The sequence below is a fragment of the Lissotriton vulgaris genome, chromosome 2_1, assembly GCF_964263255.1.
Source record: "Lissotriton vulgaris chromosome 2_1, aLisVul1.2, whole genome shotgun sequence".
Lineage (NCBI taxonomy): Eukaryota > Metazoa > Chordata > Amphibia > Caudata > Salamandridae > Lissotriton > Lissotriton vulgaris.
This window is the reverse complement of record NC_141687.1, coordinates 257,561,909-257,580,982: the sequence shown is the minus strand read 5'-3', so window position 1 is coordinate 257,580,982 and position 19,074 is coordinate 257,561,909. Positions and strand designations below refer to the sequence as shown.

General features: G+C 41.0%; 1 protein-coding gene across 1 annotated transcript in view; it reads left to right on the top strand.

The window, feature by feature from the left end:
• AATF (apoptosis antagonizing transcription factor) overlaps nucleotides 1-19,074 on the top strand; it is a 400,768-nt gene that overhangs the window by 310,054 nt on the left and 71,640 nt on the right. The window contains exon 11 of the mRNA XM_086954897.1: nucleotides 2,778-2,849. Coding sequence (XP_086811023.1) covers nucleotides 2,778-2,849 — 72 coding nt within the window. The remainder of the gene's footprint in view (nucleotides 1-2,777; nucleotides 2,850-19,074) is intronic.

Genomic DNA, 19,074 nt, shown 5'->3' with positions numbered 1-19,074 from the left:
ATTGTAGTGATTGGCAAAAAGTATGACATGTATTAATGATACCACATGAATGTAAAAAGCCCCACCGAATGTTCTAATTTGGCGAAAGTGTGGAACGCATAAATGATGCCACTATAATGTAAGAAGCCAGACTGAATGTTCATCAAATATAAAACATCAGGCTTATAGTTGTTCATACATATTATTACATACTAAATGCGTAGTGGGGGGTGGGGGGGAAGGGCCTCTGGGCTTTATGAATTTTAGGTAGACAGTAGAAGTATGGCATGACCGGATGGCTGGTCGTCAGAAACTGTGCTTCTTGTGAAGTTATCCATCCCTCTGATTTAGCTTCTTCCACTAGATGTCCTATTTCTATTTCTATATTCAATCTGGGAGTCGGATCTGGCATCAATGGTTTGTATGACTTGACATCACTTAGTTGTCTGAAACATTCCTGCCGGTAGGTGTCACTATCTAAAATTACAGTGGCACCCCCTTTGTCAGCGGGATTAATTATGGCTAGAGTGTCTACAGCTCCTTCTCTCTGACCGAGAGATTATGATAAGTGTTCCTGGATTCACAGAGGGACATCACATCATGGGTGACTGCCTTTTCAAAAACTCCAATTTGAGATGGTACCTGATGAAGCAAAGGTGTAAAGGTAGAAGGTGTTTTCAAACCTGTGTTGGTCACCTGGGGTTCTATCGATCCATCTTCCTTTTCTTTAGATTTGAAAAAGAAGTGAAGACGTATTTTGCGAAAGAACTTCTCCAGTTCGCATCTCAACAAAAATGGGTCACCTCTATTTGTCGGGACAAAACCTAATCCCTTGTTCAGAACCATTGGTTCGTCATCTGTTAAGGTGCGTGAACTCAAATTGACTATGAGATCGTGCTGTCTGTGCTCATCCCTGTTGCTTGCTGCTGGTCCCGCCTGCTGCGTGTGTTGGGAAATTATGGTTCTGTCTCCCAATGCACTTGTGGCTGTGCTCTTCTTCTGCCCCTGTTGCGTCCATGGCCCTGTCCTAAAAAAGGCTGATTGCCAGAAAATTGGGGATGTGGTTGAAAGTGAGGCATTAGTTGGGAGAACTGTGGATGTTGATAGCCCCAAGGAACTGGGGGCCACTAAGGTCCTTGTTGCTGATATGGACCTTGTGTGCCTCGTCTCCTATTAAACTTGTTCTGTTGGCCTCTACCCCTGGTTTGTGGTGTACTAGAGCTGGAGGTGTCTGAGTCACTAGAGCCTTGTTCTGAACCAGAAGTGGAATAAGTTGAGCCGTATCGCTTGCCTCTGTTATATTCAGGAGGTGTGTAGTTGTCACTCGTGTACGGGTATATTTTGACCAATGAAAACCGAGCCAGATCCTTTTTGAACTTATCAATCTTGGTCAGCAGGATAGTGTCTCTTTACTCCTTGTTGGACTTATTGATTTCTTCCATATTCTTTTTGTATAGAGTGCTGGATATAGTAGTTTTGATTTGGCCTTCTAGGATTGGGTTAACTTCAGGGTTTGGGTTAGGTTTAGAGTAAGGAACGGTGTAGAGAAAGTGTTGCGTGAGTGTTCGGAGTAGGGTTTGGGTTAGGTTCAGAACAATGGATGTGGCTAAGATTAAAATTTAGTGGGTGGTTAAGGTTATATTAATGGATGGTAAATGAATTTCGTAAGAAGAAGGTGTTGAGGAAAGGTAGCTCAAGGGGTTGTGTGGGGTCTCACCAGCAAAATGACAATGAACATGGGTGAGAGGGAAAATGGTTGCAGCTGGGCTTGAAAAGGGAAGTAGTTAGGTTAAGGGTGTGTGTATGTCTAAGTTCATAAATGTAATGTTAACTTTTGATCCTTTCACCTATACATTTTTGGGTTTTCCATATACGTGCATGTTAGCTGTGCCCTCTTATTTTTTACCTCTGTATTTGTTACAATCTGAGTATTTGAATTCTGTTTTGTAACCAGCTTTCACTGACCAGTTTGACCATATGAAATAGGTACTCATCAGATTCAGCTTGGGTTTGGCTGAGGCAGCCACTCAATATATTACTTGTCATTTAACAGCAGGTAAGCTTGGTATATATGTTTTGTAGTCTATAATTTGAATTTTTCCTTATAATTTAAGAACATTTTGATGTTGCCTATTTAAATTAGGATTGAAAATTGATAATTGTGTGTTAAATTTTTTTTCCACTGAAACATTTATTATACTTCTGAATCTTGATGAATGAGCGATCCCAGAATATTTAGTGCTGCAAATGTATATTACTTATAACCCGAAAATCTATGACCTGCCCAGTTTTTAGCATCCTCCTTTGGGACCGAATTACATTCCTGCTATACAGGCTTGTTTTGCCACATGTCGTTGTATCACTGGAGTCTGTAAATGTACTCTCTGCTCATCCGCCTTAGAGAGAGGCACATGTTGTGGAAGTGAACCCTCCTAGCATTCATGACTTTATCGTCGCTACCATGCTTGTTACTGTAATGCAGGTTCTTGTTTAGTCACACCTCAGAGAGATCACTGCATGCCAGAGAGCTAACCATTAGTCCCACATTAACCACAAAGTCTTTTCATCTTTATAACACAAGCACAAGTGTTTGTGAATCTGTGAAAAAAAGGTAAATGGAAATGTTAATAGCTAATCATCAGTGATACATTCTTAGATCCATTTTCTTTTGCTTTTAAGTGCATTAATAGATCTCCAGTTGGTGGAAATGTCTTTTATGCCGACTCTCCGCTCCACAATTTTGTGCATGTCTCCTCCATGTCAGTAATGGCTACTTTTCTCCTCCTTGCTGCATGCAGGTATCATGTGCACAGTAAACTGGTGAGCTTCATGGCCCCAATCGACCACAGCACGATGAACGATGACGCCAGGTGAGTAATAGATTAATTATGTTTATCAAATGGTGGCGTGACAGCGCAGTATTGACCTGTTCTCCAGCCTGTCGGCCGGCTCCTCGCTCGCCCTATCAGTTCGCCATTTGTCACTGGCATCCCAGCCACTCTTCCCTGGCAATCTCGCTGAGCTTTCATTCCTGTAATTACCGCCCTGCTAAGAAAGAAATCTCCATAAATCTGACAAGGACCTCTTTGGAGGGGATTGTGAATCTGTTGAGGAAATGTGTCCACTGCAAGATTTAAGGAACTGTTTTCTGAAGCCCCCATACCATCGGATTAATGCCTTCTTTTAAGCATAATAAAAATGGAGCACTATGGACTAAAGATTTCAGCAATGCCTGTAGATTCTGTGAAGCCTTCTAGCTGGGTGAGGAGTTCTGATTATGCACCTAAGAGTCTGTGTAAAGTAAACTCCGTCTACACTGCTAGGTTTGTCCTCTAGTCTGCTGAGAAATAGATCGAGTCTTTCTAGATTTTGGTATTCAACATTTACTGGTAAAATTAGCCTATGCTGAGATCCATACGCAACCTACAGCTCAAAGATTCAAATCCTAGCTGATTTTTAATGCACTCTTAAAACTCATGAATACATTATTATAAAATGAATTACTATTGGCCAGAAAAGGTATTGGCCTCCACACACATACACTAGGCAGAGAATACTTCAACAGTTATGGATACGACTTGCAGTTTAAAATAGTCATGCCTATCTTCCCATAATTGTAATAGTAAATTGTATTTATATAGCGCTTACTACCCCTGACTTGGTGGTGAAGCGCTGTTCATAGAGTTTAGAGATTAGAGGTTAATTTTTAGTAGATTCTCTTTTCCTTTCATGTGTGCATTGGTTGTGTTAGGTTTGTGCTCTTGATTTCTTATTTGTTTAGTAGAGTTTTAAGTATGGATAGAATGATGGGAATGGATTTGAAAGGGGAAAGCTGTAAGCTGTTTTTGTAAGTTGTGGTTCTGTGTGAATGTTAGTTGGGTGACATGCCTAAAAAAAGAGGGGATAGTTTCTGTTCCTCAACTCTGTTTAAAAAGCGTGCTTGATACTAGTTGATGAGCTTATGTGCTTTTCTCATTGGAGATCAAAAGTTAATATGTGTAGGAATATCAAGTTCTACACATTTATGTTGTGCTGTGAATTTTCCAGTGGTACAAAAGGGGGTGGTGATGGACGGAGCATCTGAATCAATCAAACCCTCATTTTTCCAGGGGTGAGCATGTTCTACAACAGGAGCCTGACTCAGAATATACAGTGGAAGTTCAGCCAGCCCTAGATAGTCATTATTGAGGGCATCGCTACTTGGTGGTGTACACACTCCAGCTGCATCTTTGTATTGAGTCCAAAGTAGCACAAATGGGCAGGCGTCATGCAGTTCATCGCTGTCTGATGGCACTCGCTATGTTGCTTCTTCTTCAGTCTGCATTTTCAGTACGGTTGGTTCCACCCTAACATGCTTTCTTCTTAATATTTCTGTGGGTTCTTTGCTGCACTTGTATTTTCTTTGGGTTATAGTCATTCCTGTATGCTGACGGCATTCAGATTTTGTTTAGGGTAAATGAAACATATGTGTCACAACTCCAGTCAAGCACTCCTCCTGTCTGTAGTCCATGCTAGGATAGAGGCATATTTTCTAAGGTTGAAAAGTAACAAAACATATTCTCTTGGGTGGGAGGGGCAATAAACCTGTGGGCTTTTGTTAGAAATTTAGTAATTTGTGTGGATAAAAAAGCCTCTTCATTCGACAAATGAAAGCTGTCTCTAAATATTGATGTGACAACCTAGAATTCTTTTTTAAAAAGTGTCCCATTTCCACCCGAAAACCTGAAAAGTATTGTTACATGAGGCTTGATTTTTTAAAATGAACTTTGCACAGTCTGTTCTATTCATTATGGCCGTTCATAAAATCTATTCATATTTCATTCATTTTTAGGTCTTGCGCCTAGCGTTGCAGTGGGCAGCAGTGCTCGTGCAGTGAGAGACCTCTTGTACAGGCTTCAGAAGGCTGACCACACGCTCGCGCGTGTGCTTTTTTTCTGTCGGCTGCAATTGGCTTTTGCATTCTTTTTTTTTTTTTTTACAAAAGCCAGCACGTAATTGGGCAAGGGCGGGCGCATGTCCCGCCTTTGCTCCGCCCAGTCCCGTTGGTGTCTGTTTCGCACATCACATACAACAGGCTCCCTCGTCCCCGCTCCTCTGTGGTGCGCGCGCACTACTGGTTTAATGCACTTCGACCACTGGTTCTTACAAAAGAGCGGCCCGCTTGTTAAAAAATGTGTTCAACCAGCACGGCACATAACACGCGGCACACCTCAGTTGGATTAAAGGCGGTTGCTTGTATTCTTTTGTTCCCTGCGATCCATTGGGCTGTCATTTTATTGATTTAATTAAGGGCCCTGGGATTGTGAAATACTGCTTCTGCAGTGCAGGCGTGAAAAAACTTTTTGTCACCCCCAAAGTCACCGCCACTGGCCCGGACTGAGCACATTATTTAAATCACCCCCATGGTTCTGTGCGCGGGTGTCTGCACCCTACAGAAGACCGGATTTCAAAGCTGCCCCCAAGATCACCGCCGTCGGCCCGGGAACCTTGGGAACTATGTGCTCGTCACCGCTGCCGGCCCAAGTCCGCCGAGGGCAGGAGGGGCTGCCTCGCTCCTCACCCGTACCGCGTCAGCAAGGAACCTGTGCCCCGTGGCCTGAGGAACCTTGTACTAGTGACCGGGTCGCAGGTAACGCTTCATTGCTACCAGGTCAGCAACTGGGCGGTTGCGGGCTGGCTAGTTCCCGTGAGCTTACTTTGTGTCCCACAAACCGAGAAAATACATTACAAAACACTTCGAGGCAGCGCTTGGCGGATTAGTCCAGTGGGTTTCTTATGTCAACCCCTTTCTTTCAGTGCTTTTTCAAAGAAAAGACGTAGGCGTGGACACCAACGTTCATCATTGGAATGACGCTATTTATGAAGAGCCAACATGCTTACAGGCTACTGACGGCGAGCAGCCCAATCTTCTTTTACCAAGAAAGAGGGGAAATTATAAAGTGCGCTGAAGTTATTTATACAGCACTTTACAGAACAAATAATGGACAGGCATGTAAGATACTTAAATTGCAGATATGGCGTAACGGCCGGGGTTGCCCACTTTGGAGCTGGGAAACCTGGTTCGAGTCTCGGCAGGCATGCTCAACATCATGTGATTCGGGGCAAATCACTTAATCTCCCAGTGCCTAACAGAAAACACAGCACTGCGCACAGCGAGTAGAAACGGATCTTGTGACCACAGACGAGAAACATCAACATTTACCATTAATAGTACGCTGCTGCACTTTTTATCAAATTTATACAAATATGACTTTTCAGGGGGAGGGAAGCCCACGCGCAAATAATTTAGTAGCGCTTGTGTAAATACAATAATAGGCACTTTTCAGGCTCCTAGAAACAGATCGGGCGTAGTGTTAAGGACTCATCGACAACACAAAATCGTGTCCCCGCCCTCCGTATCCCACTTACACTAGGTCAACGCACATCCTTGTGAATTTTCCACGCTGTGTGATCTGCTAGTCAGCCAGGGCACAAAGCTGCAGGTCGTGTTTTGGGCAGGGCCTGCGGAGGGCTGTTTCCAGACTGGACTGCCAGTGGTTTGCTGCGTGCGCTGTTCAGAGAGAAGAGCTTTTGCTAGGAGGGTCAGAGTTTAGGTTTGTGTACATTGCCGATAAGTTTGCCCGTAATGCCAGTGAAAGGGCACAGCTGTTGGGGTGGGAGCCATGGAGGGGGAGAGGGAGGGGACTGAATGGGGGTACTGCACGAATGTAACTTTGTACAGGGGATATAACATTTTTTAAGTGTCAGTGTGAAACCACTGACTTTGCATTTTCAAAAGGCACTTCCTGAGGGTATGTATGATCGGTTCCAGAATAAAGCGTTAGGCTACAGGACTCGGTGGAGTACCCTCGGCTTAACCCTAAGGCGTTGGAGTGCGTGACGAGACTGTTTCTAAGTTTTATGAATGATTTCACCCAACTCCGTGTCTTTGACCTAAAGAATGCAGCGTATAGAGCAGAGACAGTGGGTTTCAGATTTATTGTACCCCATTGATAATCACATTTGTTCCTATTAAATCTGTGTGTGGCTGTTATTTAGGTGGTATTAAAATAAGTACCCTGGGTTAGGCAAGAACTGTGGAATATGTTGCTAATAATTACAAGGAAGAGGTCAATTCCAAATCTCCACTGTATGGGATAGCAGATGCATTTTCATAAGCAGACAGCTCTGCAGGCAGTTCCAGTTGGCAGTTCGGTAACTCCTCTGGAGGAGGAGGTGATAGTTATTGCACCTTTTGAAATCCAGTGGGAATGGGGGGCAGAGGGTCCAAGGGAACTCATTGTGCAATGGGGAGGGGGGTTGTGCAGGGATCGTAAAAGTATGGGCTGCTCATAATGAAAGCTTGCAGGCTCTAAAAAGACCCCATTTTACCGAGCAGGGTTATTTAATTGCACAAGCTATCCACTTTCTATTTGGGTTTGCCATGCATGTTTGTATTTTGGAGTGTCACCGAATTTATTTTTCACCTGTGGTAGCCACCGTCTTATAGTTTTGGTTACATTCAACATCACAACATTTTAGTGTTGCGTTAATATCACAGTGCAAATTAAAGCGAAGAAATGGAATGACTCGGGCTTGGGGCTGTTAGTGCAAGGAATTGAACTTTGGCTGTTCTTTCATTAGACAACACCTTGGATTAAGTTGTGAAGATTGCAGGAAGAAGCTGTGTGCTCTGGGTTTTTGTTTCTAACTCCATCTTTCGTTGCAAGTGTTACACAAATATTCAGTAATCGTGCATTTTGGTAGCGCAAGCATGGAGGGAAGGGATCACGTGTGGTGGCGCCCCAGTGGATCACACTTGTGGTGCCACAATATGTGTTCAGTGCACACTGCAGGTACAGACTTCACTGGTGATGGTGCAAAGCATGGGGATTGCGCTAGGAGGGAGCAACTGGTGACCCTAAGCCCATTTTCACGTGCCCGTTGTTACGTTTGCTCACTATGAATTTTAGCACGTTGCACCCATGCAGCGCCGTCAGCTCAGGTTGTTTTTCGGGCATTCAGGAGTATAGTGCGCAGTGAGACTGCTCTTAGAGCCCCGTGGTGCCATATCCGAGACTAATGACAGCGCACTTAAACTGTTTATGGCTGATGGAAATTAAGATTTTGCTGTGTGTTAAACACCTACACAGTATACAACTTTGACTGGAATGCATGAGAGTGCACTGCTCCCCGGATTGATAAGTAGAAAGTAAGTGGGTGTGAGGGTCAGGTGGAGGGTGGGAGGCCTGAGGGTGGAGATGTTCTCTAGTGGCCGGCTTGTCATTTCGAACCAAGAAGTCTAAGGCCTAATCGTGGATTTCCCACTTTACCAGTGTTGTGAGAGACTGGTTAGATGTTGCACATGGACATACAGTGAGCCGTGCATTAAATGCGAAAGGAAAGACAATTATACACAAACTTGCTATTCTTTCCCTGTGCCCTGCCAATGGTGACCTTGGGTCCTGAGGCTTAATTTTAAAGTATCTGTCATTTGGCCCTGGTTCCATTTTGTTTTGGCACTCTGGTTACTGCCTTTCACTGGGGTGGGGCACATTTGTCTGTTGGCAGCTATTCCAAAAGATGTTTCTGTGATCTAGCGCTTACTTAGCTTCTTCCATGTAGCTCACTGAATCGGCTACGTACATTCTTCCAGTCCCTAAAGAATTTAATGTCAAGAAATGCAGTTAGGCAATGGAGCTGAGTGCTTTGGGTGTGCTGAGTGGTATCACACCCTGGGCAGGGAAAATGCATTTGCAATGCAATGTAATAGGTCTCCCACTAGGGAATCATTGAGCTATTGGTGTTGAAAATACAATTTTTTGTTTTTGTTAAAAAAAATCCCAGCTGTAGCATAAGTAAGAAAAAATATTTCACTAAGCAAGGAAAGGGTACAGTACCACAGGCTGTTACTAGGTTTCCCTGTGGAGTTGCAAAGGGACCTTTATTAGCCACATATCTTAATGCAATTATAAAGAGAAAGATTTTAATAAACAACAATGATGCATTTTTAAAATGCAAGCTAACAAAAATCTCGCTTCCAATAAAAACAAAGAGAAACATATGCTGATGTGCAATCTTTCTCTTTATAATTGCATTAAGTGTGCAGTATCTTATGTGGCTAATAGAGGTACCTTTGCAACTCCACAGGGACACCTAGTAATGGCCCGTGGTACTCCACCCTTTCCTTGCCCAGTGGAATATCTTTTAGTACTTATGCTACTGCTGTTATGTTTTTTAACCAAAACAATAAAATAAGAAAAATTAGCATTTGCAAGGTCAATAGCTCAAAGTTTCACTATTGTGACACCTATTGCATTGCAAATGCTTGTTAAGTCTGCTGTCGAAATGCATGAAGCCACTTTTTTCCTCACGTTGGCTGTTTTCGTCAAGAGTTGTATTGTTCAGTGGAACATTCCACATGTTTCACTGTTGACCACCTTTCGGTTAAACACATTGCTTCCAAATAGTCTTTATCTAGGCATCCCATTTTCAGCACACTTTTGTAGTTAAAATGGTTGTGGCGATTATATAATATTTACAGCAGTTTACAGTGCATACACAAATATAAAATACATCCTAGACAATTAATTTATCTGTTTTGATTTTACTCCTAATATTAATATGTTGTTGACACCCAGGGTAGTATTTGTCCCAGACAAGATCAGTCCAGTTCATATTTGAACAAGCATTTGCAATGCAATAGGTCTCGCATTAGGAAAGTTTGAGCTATTGGTATTGTAAATGACAATTTTTTTATTTATGTGTTTGTTTTAAAAATAGCTAAATTAATAGCTTTGTCATTCACAATGCCAATAGTTTTAACGTTTGCTTTTGTAATTTGTTCACTTGTAATGTTCTCCTCATGTATCAGTTCTGTTCCTAGTGTGAAGTGCTCTGACACCTTCGGGTAAAGTCTGCGCTATATAAAAACGCATAAAATAAATAAATAAATTATGTCCAATAGAAATAGATGAAAGACAAGCTCCAGTAAGAGATGTAGTAATTGGAGTCAGATGCTGTTCAGGGGTAAAAATAGCCTATTTTCAAGTAAAAATGGCGTGATATTGTTTTAACTTGTAATGCGCACAAAGTTATAATACGCTTTTCACTTCTTTCAATTTACACTTTCTGCCGTAGATTAATTGTTCAAAATAATGTGATTGATACCAATAACTATGAATGAACGAGAAAGTACACTAAATAACTTTCCTAATACGTATTTTCTTTTTAAATTGACATTCGATGTACTTCCCCTCACTCCCCTGATGTTTTAAAAGGGGCAATCCTTTGGCTAGGGTAAAACGGAAGCTCATTGGCAGTCTGCTCTTCGCTCTTATCGTTCGGAAGCCTATAATTAATGTCGCCAAGCACGAATCACGTGGTATCCAGTTAACCAATAGGGTGTAGCGTCTCTAGGGCGGAGTGAAACCATTTTTCAGTAAACGGCGCTCGGTCGGTCCGGCAGCAATCAGTGACGTCAGGAGAGTACGAGAGAGCGGAGTTTTGGTGTCTGCGAACCTTGGAACACGGCCAGCAATGACCTGTGAGTACATAGAATGGGGGGTCTTGCTGAGACTGGAGTTTGAGGTCTGGTATACGTGCACAGCTAAATTTCTTAGCTATTGTACAACAAGTGCGGGGCTCCCAAGAGTGAGGGAAGCCCTGCGTGTGTGCCAGGTGATGCGGCGGAGATACCAGGGGAGTCGCGACAAAAGAGCCAGGTGAGTGGGTCGGGTGTGGGGGATGGCTGTGTGCGTGCATGAGTGTGTGTGTCTGTGTGCAGTGTGTGTATGCTGTGTGTGTTTGTGTGCCTGCGAGTGTGTGTGTGTGTGCGCGTTGGTGTATGTGTGTGTGCGCATGCGTGAGTGTGGCTGTGTGTGTGTGCGCGCGATTGAGAGAGGCGAGAGGCTGACTTACTGTGAATGTGAGACAGGAGATGCGCAAGGCTGGGCGTGCGCGCCCATGAGGTGAAAGCCCTGAGGGCTTGCGCGTGCACATCCCCTGTCTCACCTTCCCAGAAGTGGACAACAAAAGATGCTTCGCTGGACGCAGCTGCGCTGCTACACCAGCTAGACCTAAAAAGGAAAGTGGTCAGTCGCAGAGAAAGCACGATTTAAAAAATTAACCCACTCAGATTTTGCATTTGCTCATATGATTATTGTTGTTTTATTTGCCTACTTTTAAGCCTCCAGTTGAGGCATTGGAATATAATCCTCGGTGTGTTTTAGGAATAGACTTCATTCATTTATATTAAACCATGCATACAAAAGAAAACCCCTACATTTTTGCTATTTGGCTTATGTTATAGTAACGTGCAAGACATTGCAGCCTGCCTAGATATTTTAGGGTGGTGTCTCTTTGAACTCAATACAAGGCCCAAGAACAATTGTGAAGATGATCCCTATTATGATGACCATGTGTTCTTGAAGGAGATCGCTGTTACATGAGAGGCAACTAGAAGCATGTGTAACGGAGACCTTTCAAAAACACGCAAGTGGAACAAAAGTTAGCTTTCCCAATACCTTCTTTTTTTAAATATAGAGTTTTCTCATGTATCTGATGTATGTGTAAAAGATAAATCTTCCTTCTTGCTTATGCCTGTCTTGCGTTACGATAATCCAGAGTGGCGTTGTTTATGAGGAGAGGGTGTTAACATCTTCCTAAGAAGTAGATTTTGACCCACTGCAATGGCAGGGTAGAGTGCCTAACAAGATCCTTATTAGACAGAGAACTATAAAACTTTACTTTCCATTCACATTTCTCCTGAAGACATGTCTTGCACCTCCCTCATTACCCAGAGTATATGCAGACTTTTTTGTAAATATACTTAATAACCATACTTCAGTGCAGGTAAGTACGACGTAATAGGTCATGCATTTCAAATTTGCCTCTGGGCCAGCATGTAAACAGCAATAATATGTCGCTTAATTCTAACAAAGCTAAACATTGATCAGCGACTACGAACGCCCCTATGATATTCAGAAGAACAAAGTTCACCGGCTTACTTTATCATTTGATCTCAGGCTGCAAGTGTATATACATCACAAACATCCCTCTAGGCTGGTACATGGAACAACAGTGCAGCCATCTTGTGTGAACTTATTCGAACATGGCCTAACATTGATATCCAACAGCCAATGCTCCCATAATACTTGAGAGCTGAAAAATACTATAGCCTTATAGCCCGCCGTAGAGGGCTATACCGGCTATTAAAGGCCCTCTCCAGCGTTAAAGGCCCCGAGCCGAAGGCGAGGGCCTTTAACAAGGGAGAGGGACTTTAATAGCGGTATAGCCCATCTACGAAGGGCTATAAGGCTATTAGAACATTCTGCCACTAGAGGACAGAATGTTCTAACAAAAAAGAACAAAGCCTTTTGGAAGCGTGAGGGGATTGGAATCCCCTCAGGCTCCCTGAAGCCTTTGTTCACAGCCAAAGCTGCATTGCTGCATTGCATTGGCACTCATACTACAGAAATTGCTGTAATAAAAATAGTGTTTTCTTTTATAGTGTCACAGATAAATTGTAAGCAACCAATTGTTTTTTATTCCTCTATATAAACGCTTTCCCTATGTTGTCGCCCCTTCTTTGGTTCTGTATTTTTTTCTTAGACCAGTCATTTTAAGTCCTTAGGTTCATGCTCCTTCGTGCTTCATAATACAAAGACTGACCTCTCTTTAAATTTCTCCCACTTGAAGGAAGCCACTGGAAAATAACCACATATACTACAGTACTAGTTCTACGTATTGCGAAGGCACTATGAACATATTTGTGACCTTCATTTTCAAATACGTGCTCTTCCGTGGTTTATGCACACACACCCACATGTGCCACATCTGTGAAGCTGTCTCACTCTTGGTAAATTCCAAATGGTGTTCTGATTATCATTTTCCTTATTCTGACTTATATTCCTCTCACCTCTCAGAGCATACAGTGGTCTTCCCTTTCAGGCCCCACCTGATGTATTCAAAATATGCCATCCGATGTTGGGCAGATTCCTAAATTGTATTTGTTTTACCGCTGAATGTGGTGACCCGTGCCAAACCCTCTTGTCTTTATTGTCTAATTTTAGCAGTAAACCTAGATTCTCTATAATAGAATCTTGCTTGTTTACATGCTCTCCGTATGATTTTCTTACAATATCCTTTCTCTAACAGTTTCTCAGTACGATGTTCTTCAGGGACAGCATACCGAGAAAGAATTACACATCAATCACAAAACTGTCCAATCGGTAGCTGAACACTTTTGGCTCCTAGAATGTTTGCTTTTATAGTTCAAAAGCTGTTTTGTGTCAAACATTTTTATAGATATGCATCTACCTAAAGTTTGTTGTTGTTCTTCCTAATCAAAATATCCACAAATTGTACTTTTTTGCGATTTAGTTACTATGAATGAAATAGTTTTCTCACATGTTTTTACCCATTGGATATAAATGTCAAGAGTGTCTTTGTTGCCTTCTCAGTGAAAAAGTTGAGCAGTCTTCCCTTTTGCCTTAGGCATGAACCGTCTCTGAGTAAATTTTGGAAAATTCCAAAAACGTGACTCTATGATCATGACTCACAGGAGTTCTGCAACTGGATTATATCCTAATGTACTTGTCATAAGGCGGACAGAATATTTAGCATGTTTTGAAGGACTATCCGTTAACCAAACTCTAAAATCAGCCCCTTCATTTTGTCCCCCTTACACCTTTTTTTTCTTTTCTAACACCAAGATGCCTTTAGGGTACATGTTGTGCTCTATAAATAATAAATTAGCTAGATCAAGAATGTATCTTGATCAGTAATTGACAATCTCATAGAAGGGAACTACTTCTTTCTAGATGTTCTTATCATAAAAGTTGACCACCCACAGACCCTGTATGCTGGGGCGCAAGTCATCTCCTTTGAGGTTGTGTTTGCCCGTAAATGTACCTCGGGGTAACAGTAAAAAAAAATGGTTGGTGTATAGTATTATCTCTAAGAGTTGTATAATTTTCTCCCAGGGATTGAAACGCCGTTGACAGTCTTTACATCATATGCATGTAATATATTGAAAAGTTTATTGTGCAATGGTGTTCTTACGTTACCTGAGCCTGCTATAATTTATGCCACTCAGACACGTTTTCCTTGCCTGAACCCTTCCCTTATTGTGTTTTCCTTTTTTCCTTTGTGACAGTAGGACGCTGGTTGTGTCCCACTTGAATTTTTGTGTGTATTTGATGTTATATGCTTATTAGAAATTAAATCCTGTACGGCTGGACAAAGAATATAGTACCTATCTAATCTATATTTATTTCACAATAGTATCCCATTTTGTCTAGGGTCCACTGGCTTTAGAAAAAAATATGAACTATTTCAGGGCCTACTTTCAACTATACTACTTTCATATTGTTCGTATATTGCACTTAATGATCATTGTATTGGAGCCATGTCATTTTCTGCTAAATATTTACATTGATTTATAAAAATATAAGAATTAAATGAAGTTATAAATAGAAGGTTAACTAAAAAAGTTCCACAAAAATAAGTTATCTGCAGAGAGACGCCTAGGAACGCTGGGGTTAACAACAGCTGCAACTGGACCCAGTTGCTAAATATAAATACACAGAACTTGAGCAATCAAAGGACCTGTTGTAGAGAATACTAAGGACAAGAGATAGAATCCTACTAAAAAGCACACAGAAAAGGAAGGAAATATGTAATTGAAAATGACAGGCACATACAGCCTTATTCATGAAGCCGAAATCGGCTCGCAAAGGGCCAGATTCTGAGAATCTGGCCCTTTGCGAGTGCAATTTTTGCATTTGGGATTCATCATCCCAAATGCAAAAATCGCTAATTGCGATCTCGCAATTTTGCGAGGAATTACATTTAAGGAATCTCTATTTGAGATTCCTTAAATGCAATTCATCATCCAATTTTGTTTTGCGAATTCGCAATTTCTGGCCGCAATTTACCGCGAGGTCAAACCTCGTGGTAAATTGCGAAAACTCAGAAAAATGCTTTTAAATGCATTTTTCTGAGTTGCATGTTACACACACACACATGTCCTTTGGACATGTGTGTGTGCAACACCTGTGTAAAATTTCATTTGAGGGGTGCTACAGGGTGTCCTTTGGAAACCCCTGGCACCCTTCAAATCGCTATCTTATTTGCGATTAGCTAATTGCTAATCGCAAATAAGGAATACTCCCCATTCATTCCTATGGGCCTTTTGGCCCGTAGGAATGAATGGTGAGTTATTCCTTATTTGCGATTAGCAATTTGCTAATCGCAAATAAGGATTATGTAGGAATCGCAGTTCTTTATGCAATTTCTACATGAATCCCGTTTTGCGAGTCCTTAATAGCGATTGGCTATAAATCGCTATTAGGGGCTCGCAAAACGGGAGAATGATGAATCAGGCTGTTAGTGACTTGCCCGAATTTAGTACGTGGCCTATAGCCCAAATTTAATGCAGATTCCTCTGGTTGTTGCACCTGTTTAGGAAAAGGTGTGATAAGCAGCACATTTTTCCAAGTACTAAAAAATGTACTTCAGGAGTAGAGAAAACATGGCTTCTGGCACCATCTAGTTGTGTAGCCACACAAGCGTTTTCATTTTTTTTCCATCTCAGAAAGTTTTAATTGAAAATGTATACATTTCAAGTAAATACATAAACATGACAAAAGGAAAGTACTGTGATCGTTTCATATGTAAAGAACTATAACACTAAGTACAAAAATTGTCTGACCTTGTAGAAAGCTGAACGGTTCAGGAGGATTGGACAAAGAAGAGGGAAAAACATCACCAAATGAATGGGTCATAGCGTATCATACTTCCCAGAGGAGAGCTAAAAATAATAGCATAAAAAGAAAAGTTAAGAAAAGATACCACATTACAGCCCTTGCCAGAAAAGTGCAGTTTCGTTGTGAACGTCTCAATCTAGTGTATATGTGAGCAGTTATATTGAGTTTTTAAGAGATGTGGCAAGACTTTGAAGAGTATATTTTGAGTTCCCAGCATTGTAATACTCTCAAGATATTCATCCAGTTTGGTCAATAAAGACCACTTGGCGAGATCCGAGGGTGGTGGTGTGCCAAAATAAGTTCTGCTCCTCTGATAAAGCATCACCAGTCCCTCCATATGTTGTGGAAGACATTCCCCTAATCTTTCAAGTTACTTAAAATCGTTTTGTGTGTTAACGTGAACATCAAATCCAATAAGAGGACATCCTGCTTATTCAATCCGGATATCTCGTTTTCAGTGGAAGGGTCTATAACAGTATAGGTGAAGTCCTTTGGAGGTGAAACGGGAAAGATGTTGTGTATGTTGTGAGTAAATCGAATCCCAGAAACGGTGTAATAATGGACAATCAAAAAAAATGTGGGAGATTTGTTTTATAGCTCCAGCAGATGTTAGGCCCAATTTGTATAGTCTATCTGTTGTTAGAAATGCTCTGTGGAGTAGGAGAAATGTTGTCTCAGCTAGGTTAGGGGTAATTTTCTTGTAGCAAGTGTTCTACTCATTTTAGACCACAGTTTTCCAGGGAGACTCGTAGAGTTCTCTTGTTGCTTTTTAAGTTGGCTATTTTGTTTGTTCAGACTTCAGTGAGTTATCAGATGAGGGTTTCAATAATTTGTAGATTTTAAAAACTACATGACCACCTTTCTTGATTTCATCAATTAGAGAAATGATTGAAGGGCTGTGACAAGGAGAGATGTGTTGTTTGGCCAACACTGCTTTCAGTTTTTATAACACTCAGCACTGTCCAAACCATAGATCTGTTGTAGGTTACCAAAGGAATGGATGCGCTCTTTGGAACTTAAATCCCTGATTAAAAGAGTCCCTTTTTTGCTCCATGTCTCAGCAATGTTTGGAATTCCTTCCATTTTGATTTTCGGATTGGACCACAAGGATGCTATTTTGGAACTTGAAGTTTTAACGGCCTAATAAAGTTCTTTTAGTGTTAGCATGAATCGGAATCTAAAGGCCCAGATGGTTTTTGTCAATAGTAAGGATGGATAACAATTTTAGTGATCCATGGTGGGGTATACAGCCATTCGTTCTTAAACCAATGTATTCCCTGATGAAATAGAAAGTAGTAAGGCAGACTGAAATCTCCTAAAACCTGCTAGATTGACACAAGGCAGATCTTTGTGGAGTCTTGATTTCTTTTTATTTAGATATGTGGTTTCTTGCAATCCCCGTAGGATTTGTCAATCAGCATTTCTATAATAATTTTAAAAAACTCCTCCGAGTAAGTGCCAGGCATCATGCTTTACCAATAGTTGATTATCGGAGTAATGAGCATTTTAATTGATTCTACCTTGCTCCACCAAGTGAGGAATTTAGGTGACCAGGAATCTATTATGGCAGAAATCTTCTTAATCACTAAATGGTCGTTGTTGTCCCTACGATTCTCAGAGGTCATCATTGAGTTCTAATCCTAAGTATTCCTTTTTGCGTGGTTAGTTCTGACTGTCCCAGGATGGATTTGTTCCAATGGATGCTAAGCGCACGAACTTCGAGTTACTCTATTTAGGGAAGAGCCTGCAACTTGGGGTGGGCGTAAGCATCTGTGGTGCCAATAAGGGCCGGTATTGCTTTGTCTGCCTGCTCAGAGAAAACCATGATATAACTGTAGATGCAGCTGTCTTAAGAGGGTATTTTTAAATTGCATACCATTAATTTTTGGATTCTGGTTAATTGACATCAGTAGAGGTTCAATATCCAATAAGAACAAAGCTGGTAATAATGGGCATCCTTGTATCATTCCTTGCTTTAAATCGGAAAAGTCTGACTAAATGTTTGCAACTTTGACTCTAGCTGTAGGATGGAGCCATGGTCATCTTGATTAAGTTGTCTCCCAAACGTATCTTAACTACATTAAGTAGAAAGGCCCATACTGCCTTCTCAAAGGCCTTCTCAGCATCAAGTGCTATCGCTACTACAGGGAATGTTTTATGTCTGGCTATTTCTATGATGTGATCGAGTAGTCTTATATTATCAGTCGCCAAACGACCTTTCATAAAATCTGCCTGGTACGATCCAATTAGATCAGGCAAAATATTCAGCTAAAACCTTTCCGATAATTTGCAATCAAGATTAATCAGGGATATTGGTCTGTAATTTTTCAGTAGATTTAAGTCTTTGCCATCTTTTGGGATTAGAGATTTCTCTAGAAGATTCGAATTACTTGAAAAAAATCAGTTCTTGGGTCTTTCAGATATTCCCGGTAAGTCTTATAAAATGGTGCTTTCAGACTGCCTGGGGCTTTCCCTACTTTGAGATCTTTGCTAACCAAATGCACTTCCTCTAAGGTTATTTTTTTTTATAAATAACAAGTTTGTTCACTATTGAGGTTTAAGTTATTTAGGTAAGTGTGTCCCTCCTCATAGTCAACAATGTGTTATCATCGTATAGATCTTTGTAGAGTAACAAGAAAAAACAGAACATTTCTTGAGGGCCAGAATGAAGCTTCCTTTTTTATCATGGATAGTAAGGAACTGATTTCTACTGTGTTTATACTTTAAATAACACACTAGTGTTTCCCCTGCCTTATTACCATCGCAAAGTTTGGTAAAGTTTTGTTTCGTTACCTCCTGACCCATTATTTTATTTATAATTTTGTTATATTCATATTTTTTTGGTTTTCAGTAGGTCTAAAACTGCTCTGCCTTTCTCTGATCTGAATTGTAATTCAAGGTTTTTAATCTCAAGTTCCATTTAGTTCCGGCTGTTTATTAGCGTCTTTATTCAATTGGACCCACATTTGTATTAAGATTAGCGCTCTGTTTCATGGAATGTATTTAACAAGTCCGTCTGTATTCATCCATATTTATTTTTTGGCTATCCTGTTGGTATTTATCCATATTTATTTTGTGTTTTGAGGATAAATGGAGCTGTAAAATAGTATATTTTCACATTTATTTAACTCATGAATGGGCTCTCATAAATTGGATGCCTATCACCATTTAGCAAATTGAGCAGCCATGTATACCAATACAATAAACTCACAAATACATATTAGAATTCTACTACAATTATGTGTTAATATTTGACTGTATTTAAGGAAATTGCATCCGTTTTTTTAACTCTCCATGCAGTCTATCTGTTCAACTGTTTCCTGGAAGTAGTGAAAGACAGCATGGA